The sequence below is a fragment of the Streptopelia decaocto genome (assembly GCF_964273445.1).
Source record: "Streptopelia decaocto genome assembly, chromosome: 3".
Taxonomy (NCBI): Eukaryota; Metazoa; Chordata; class Aves; order Columbiformes; family Columbidae; genus Streptopelia; species Streptopelia decaocto.
Window position 1 is genome coordinate 50527314 of NC_138656.1, and position 7297 is coordinate 50534610.

The following is a 7297-nucleotide window of genomic DNA, read 5'->3' on the forward strand; positions in this document are numbered from 1 at the left end:
ACACATCCTTACTGCAGCAAAACACCCTGCAAGTGCATGCAATGGAAAGGGAGAAACTACCTTTTTTTTTCTCTTTCTGACAAAGGTTCTGTCAAAGTGCTAAGGGACTAAGCAAGGATACTGTCCTCTCCATGTCTTGTTTTAAGCTGAGCACTTAACAAGGCAGATGGAGCCAGCGTTTACCCTGTCCCAGGGCACTGTGGCTCAAGGCATGAGGAACAGCTTAGTTTTGAAAGCTTTGAAGGTTTCTCTCCTGTGCATGGCCCAGCTGATACTTTTGCATCCCTACCACTCAGATCACCTGGATTCATTGAGCCTTCTAGGACAGAAGACCTGTTCTGTCCTTGTATTTTTCCTTATGTCTATCCATGTCCAAAGAAGAGGGAGGTGGAGAAACTTACAGTCTCCTAAATGGGGGAGAACAGCAGATGTCCTAAAAACAATAAGAAAAAACACGGCCCAAGCCCTTATCCAGTACCAGCTGGCTCAATAACAGTGACAGGAATCACAGCCCCACTGGCATAACCCATGCAAGGAACTGTTCCAGTTCCTCTCATACAGTGAAAGCTTAATTAGACCTTCATAAGAAATTCAGCAACTGCTGCTCCCTCTGCTCCTCTGTCTGCCCTTTTCCCCTTTCCCTCCAATACTTAATATTAATCTCACCATGATGGTGGAAATAAGACAGGGTACTGCTGTGCCAATGACAATAATCACATTAGATCAAAACTTTGAGAGTGAATTGTGTTGCATATTGCCTTGGAGGAGGACAGCAAAAGGACCAGCTGTGCTTTCTCCACCTTGAGCTTGACTACCATGTCATCTCCTCTTCTGAGGGACTGTAAAAAACTATGAGACAAACATCATTGCTTTGCTTACAGGTTTCTCTGCAAATGCTGGCTGACTGTTCTTTTCTGAGACAGCTGTCAGAGGAGTAAGAAGATTTATTTCCGGCAGGTGCAATAGGAAATGTTCAGATGATCATTTGTCCAGTTCAGACCTCACACTTGGGCAATAAATTGTTGCCAGGTCTTGAAATGACATCATCTATGACATGAAGGCTTGCTGCAGACAGGACATATTGGAACTGGTCCCTTCTGCTGAACTCCTGCCAACAAAGGCTGCTAATAAGCTTAAAATATGCCAGCTGTGCTCTAACTGCTGCTGACCATGTAGACTTCCCTCTTCCTTTCATCGCTACCAGAGGCCATTCAACCTGCAGACGCGACTGTAATTCACGCACGTGCCTCTAGGAGTCATCAGCACCAAAAATGTCAATAAAATGGCTACTGCTTTGCAAACTGTAGCCAGCTACCTTTTGGCAGAGTGCTAGAATTTCTTCACTGGGACGAAAGTGCATAGTGCCAAAACCCAGAAGTATTAAAGGTAAGTGACTCAGTCTTTAGCACAGTTTCCTGGGGAAATTAGGTTTATTGACTTTGTATATTCTGGGTATATTTGTCCCTCACAAGGCTCACCTGGCAGGAGGTGGCAGGCAACACGCTTCCTACTTCAAATGTCACAGGGTGCAGGGAGTGACCTGGGCTCCCTTCCCAGCCGAGAGCATGAGGCTGTAGCTGCCCTGGTCCATTGCAGCCCCCTGGCATCCAGGCTCTTTCTTCACCATCTGCTGCACAGAAGGGCTGTCCTTTCCTGCCCTCCTCACCCTGTAAGAGGTGCTGCCATCACCAGCCTTCCCTCCCAAGCAGCACCAGCCACCTGCTATGACCAGTATCATTTCAGATGGTATCAGCTGGCATGAGCCAGGAATGGATTTAGCTTGATAATTATGCCCTCAGCCTCCATTGCCAGGCAAAATCTGAGAAGCCACTGGGTTCCCGCCCCACTGTTGACGCATGCAGCTGCATCTTCCAGTTTCACAGGGAGCTGAGCAAGACGCGCTCAGTTAAACAGGAGGAGATTGCACTGAGCCAAGGTCCTCTGTGCAGATCCACCACCTGTGACACCATTGCGTCAGGGGCATGGCTGCCAAGTTTTACACATAGTGGAGGACATTGCTGATATCATGAAACCTTTACATCATCTCATCTCTGGTTTGCTCAGCTCTAATTCAAGCACCACTGTGCCGGGCTGTGTGTGCAGCACCAGTGAACAACACCTACTCTTATGTGGATTGCCCTCATGGAAAAGCCTGACCTAAAGCAACAGAGCACAGAGACCCTTAGGCATGTCATTCCAGAAATAGGGACCTCCTCTCAGAGCCTGCTAGATATCAAAAGAAAATTTTAAAAGGGAAACTTTAGCAGTGCTCTGTCACCTGTCACTAGACCAAGCTAACTGGCTTTGCCATGTGTTGCTTCTGTGGTGATTTCTTGATAGATTTTGCTCTTCTACTCAAATCCTGGAGGAGAAAAGCCCTGGTACATTCTCCCAGCATCCTGCTGTACCCCAGCACTGAGACTCAGGAGTCCCGCAGTAGCAGGTGATGCAGCAAGCACCTCAGGTACTGCTTACAAAGCAGTGCGTGCTTTTTTTCAGTCCGCATTCCCCCTTTTTCCTCTGCTTCCTTCTGCTGATGCTACTGTGAACATCTTTACAAAAGGTAGGTATCTAAGATGAGAGAATGGCCAGCAAGCAGCATGCTCCAGTCATGCACAAATCATCAGAGCAATGAAATCAAGTTCTGCAATACCCTCCATTTCACAACTCCTCATAAATCAGTTCCTCCAGCCATATGATTTAGCTTCTTTAAGGTGCTCAGAACCGATGGCAATAGCCTGTGGTTTGGCTGCCAGACTTGCTCTATGATACGACACCTTTTCCCAACAAAGGCCTTTCATGCCTGCATTTATCCTCCACCTCCCCTGTCACACTGCAACCCCACACCGGATCTGCCCTTGCCATAAGCATAGAAGAACCCCTTCAGCATCCTGATTTCCCCCCACTTCCCTCTTTCTCCCTGACCATATGTCCTTCAGATTGTCATATAACTCATCCTTTTAACTTTGTGCCCCTGGTCACTTCCACAGCTGGTTCAGCCAGACATAGAGAAACAGAAATTTTAAGATAGTTGAAAGAAACATTTCTACACACATGAACAAAATAAAGCATTTACAAGTAGATACATGAGAAAATACATCTTTGGTGAGCTGATTAAACAGATCACAAATCTGCTTAAATTGAGTTATGATTTGTTAGAGCCTCAGCTAAGTGGAAAGAGACTAAATTAAATCTGGGGTTTAAGTAGCCTTTACTGAGCATATAACGCATTAATAAGATATCAAGCTTCTTTTAATAGCTGATCTCAAAGCAAATGAGCCAGGGTTTGCATGCCACAAGCTTCCTTTCTAGATTAAGAAACCAAACCTTGTGGGAGATGATTTATCTGCCAAATGTTGCAAAACTGGGAACAAGAGCAAAGACCCGCAGGTCGCAGCTGAACACCCTCTGGCTGAGGTGCCCCTGGCCAACCGGAGTCACTCTAGGAGGTGCAGTGACACTGATGATGTGACCTGCTGCCAGGGGACAGACAGTCCCAGCTTGTTGCTACATGCAGATTGTTACTCTCTGGCTTTTGCAGACTGTTGCTCCCTGGTTTTCACAATGCACACCTTTGGGAGCACAGGTATAGAGTGCTTCCCAAGCATCCTTTCATCCCTTCTCCTTCCCCTAGCCTTGGAGGATCTCCTCAGGAGAACAAGGGAACAAAGTGTTGATGAATGAAGTCTTCGCCAGAGAACACTGAACCTTTCACTCTCATTTATTGCTGCAACACAAAGAAACACTGGTTTCATCTTCTCTTAGATGTGCCCAGTGGCTTAGTGCTGCTGGAAAATCACAGTGGCTTTGCTAGATACACAAACTGCTGCCATAAACAGACTGTGAGTACAATCTTCTGGACACAATTTATATGCTTTCACCTACAGCAAGTTTGAAGGGAGAAAGAAAAAAAAATAGTGTGGGGGGTGGAACAACAAAAGAAAAGGAATCTCTGTTTTATTTTTAATAAATGAATGAGAATGGCTTGCACAGATTGCCCATGTAAAAGACACCATTACCTAACCCCTTGCAGTCCCCCAGCAGAGGTACCTCGGGGTAGCAGCACAACCTCCCACACAGCTGCTTCCCACAGGTTGCTCCAGAGGCAGACTGAGGCTCCTGGACAGCATTCGTCCTCTTGCCCACACAGCCATGGCTGCCACTGCCAACTCAGGCAGAGATACATCATTCCCAGGGCCCAGAGTTTGACAGCAGCTCCCTGCATATCACTTGCAGACCTCCAAGCAGCCTCGATTTCAGCAATCACATGCAAAAGCCAGTTCTGAAGATTTGTTCTAGGGCAGCCAGGTGCTCTGATTTATCTTCTTCTGGGCACAGATCTTGGCTAAACCTGCTCAGGTCAGATGCCATGTTCAGGGCACAAAGCTGCTGCTCTGAAAAACCTGAAGCCTGCAAGCAAATCCAGCAGTCCCAGCTGGGTGGGGGAAGGATGGTGAATTTAAAGGTTGGGATAGGTACAGCTTTTCAGGTCAGGGCTTGCTTAGGGCTTCACCTGCTGTGCCCTGCTCCATGTTTCAGAGGGCACGGCTCCAGTGCAAGCACTGGGTTAAATACCACAGTGGGACGCTCATGAGACAGGCAGGAGCCAGAGACCGTGGCTGTGTTGACACATTTTGCAGTGCGCCTTGATGATTTCCTAGCCAGCTCCTCTAAGCACACTTCGTAGTTTTCATCACTGCATTGGTGACAGTTACTGTCAGGATGACCTTAAAACACACACTTCTATTGTGCAGCCTGCATGCTAGAGCCAGGCCACAGTACATCCACAGCACAACTACGGATTACACAGAGGATCTCCTAGGAAAGCATCTTAAATAGCCTTTCACGGTCTCATTAAAAAGACACTACATTTGCCAGCACTTACCACTACTGGTAACAGCCTGTGGTTCTCTGACATTTCAGGAAAATTTTTCTTTACTAAGCATAATTATTTCTGCCGACTCCTGTCAGATCTCAGTAGCACAGTCTGCCACCAGTTTTTTTATTACCTGCAGATATAAATGTTCAGTACAGATAATACAGAGAACAAATAGCCTACAGTGACCCAGATCAGCAAGTGGTTTCAGTCAGCTACACTTGGGGTTTACACCACTAAAGTTGCTGGCCCAAAACCGAGCACCAGGCTCTTCAGCTGCAAGGACTTAACTCTTTATTTCAATCTGACATTCCTTTAGTGACAGTACAATCTCTGTGTGGGGTGTTTGCCTTTGGGGAGCTACCCTTCAGATCAGCTCATCTTTCTCTGAAAGCTTGGTGCTGACACTTGGTCAAACTCATTGTTACAACTTGCTTGTGACTCAGAATTAAACAAATCCAGAAAGGAAAGCCAGCCACCAAAGCAATGACCCTTGCAGCAGCAATCCTATTTTATTGCCAGAATCCTGCCCCGGGATGAAAGCCACTGATCAGAGGAGGGGGGGTTTTCCTTACCTCGCTGACGATGGACGAGTGGGGCTGTTTGTACACCCAGTTATCGTGACATGCAGCAAGTGGCAGATTGCTCACGCTGTGATTGCCGTAGCGGGTGAGCGGGCTGGTGCAGCTGACAGAGTTGTCCCACACAATGTCCAGCCTCTCACACTTTCCACTGGAGGACCTATTCGCCAGACGCAGGGGCAATACCGTAAGGTTTTGTTCCTCTTCCAGCGTCCAGCCACATTGTTCGCTTAATTCAGCTGCCCCAGGGATCCTGCACCAGTAGCCATCCGGTGCCGGCCCAAGGAAAACCATGCTGGCAAACAGGAAAGAAAAAGTTATGCCTGTCTGGCAAAGGAGGAAAAAGACTCTCTTTTGAAATCTTCCAAACTCCCCCGCTTCCTTCAAAACCTCATCAAAAGATGGCATTATGTGAGGCGGTCTGTCCACTCAGAGCAGTCCAAGAGGTGGCAGAGTTTGTTTTCACACTTTGCAACAAATGCTGGTGCTTCCTATAAAGGTGACTGTCTCACCTCCCCTCGCTCCTCTCCTCTCATGTGCGCACAGACACACAGACACGCAGGTGTGCAGCGCCAGTGACATAAGTGGGGCGGGAAGAGGGCAAAGCTGCCAGTAGACATGCAAGCAGGCACCCAAGCACACACACAGGCACACATGCGGAGGCTCAGGGCATGTCAAGTGGCGTGGGGCTCACACACAGCCGGGGAGGAGTGCGATTTAAAGTGCACAAACACATCGTAGGAGAGGAGGGGCGTGCGTTTCCTATTCATCCCGAATGTTAAACAGATTATGTAATAAACCCAGTTAACTCTTTCAGGGTGGAGGAGCCACAAATGCCAGCTCACACCATGGCTGTGATGAATAAATAGGTGCAAGATAAAGCAGAGAGTTAAACAGGAAAGAGTGCAGAAGCTGTTGCAAAAAGCAGCAGTGAGGGATGCAGCCTCTCTGTGGGACAGCAGGGTCAGGAAGAAAGTTGTTTCAAAGAGAGTTATGAGGTCTTTCCTTCAGCAAATAGAAACGAATACTGGGACAATGTTTAGTTACTTCTCCAAAGCACTACTTCAGCACTTATATAGGTTTAATTTGCAAGAGTCTTTCCTCTCTGTAGTGTAAATAAGCGAGGCTCATAAACTGCACCAGCCCGAAATCCAGGATATTTTTTTTAAGTTGGATCTACATGTTCAAGAGGTCTTTATTCTGACATTGTTAATGCTAATTTCACAAATTATTCACAATGTTTAAAAGATAAATGACCAGTTTTTCTTTCTCAAAAATGAATGGAAAACGTTATTTCACTTTTCTCTTCAGCTGTTTTTTTGTGTGGGGGAAGAAGAGAAGGGGGAGGTAGGACAGGATTGCATTTTGTATGCACATAAGCACATCTTGTGCATAACTCCCTGAATCAAATCAGATATGCAACTGTATGTGTTTTGCACTTTGTTCAGGATCATGAAGTCCGTGGCCACTCCCTTCTCCTGTGAGAAGGAGCACGGGGCAGCACCTATCAAGGATGTCTCCTGCAATCCCTTGTCTCTGGTTACCTGCAGCTTGGACCATGGGTGTCTATGGTTTTGAAGCAAAGTACAATTTCCAAAACAGTTAGATCCAGACCAAGGAAGGCTTTGATTGCTATACAGGCTATCGGACATGGATTTTATAACAGACAGGTGCTGTGGTGTGAGCTCAGCAAAGATGTGGGTTGCTAGGTGGATACGCGGCTGTACTTGCATCAGAAGATTATTTTCAGGGAATTTTGTTGCCTGGTTCAGGTGTTTTGCAGTAATCAAGCTTAGAGTCCATGAACACATCACCTTTGGGTCCAGGTCTGTGTCTGAGG

At 46.9% G+C, this 7297-nt stretch overlaps 1 protein-coding gene across 2 annotated transcripts in view; it reads right to left on the minus strand.

Moving 5' to 3' along the window:
* SLC22A3 (solute carrier family 22 member 3) overlaps nucleotides 1-6137 on the minus strand; it is a 29847-nt gene extending 23710 nt beyond the window's left edge. The window contains exons 1-2 of one of the 2 annotated variants that reach the window (XM_082050141.1): nucleotides 5848-6137; nucleotides 5452-5752 (exon numbers count right to left, since the gene is read on the minus strand). In XM_082050141.1, coding sequence (XP_081906267.1) covers nucleotides 5452-5752; nucleotides 5848-5852 — 306 coding nt within the window. In that variant the 5' untranslated portion in view covers nucleotides 5853-6137. Of the gene's footprint in view, nucleotides 1-5451 lie in introns of both variants that reach the window. The other variant, XM_082050140.1, reaches the window with a different exon arrangement.
* Between the last annotated feature and the right edge of the window lie 1160 nt (nucleotides 6138-7297).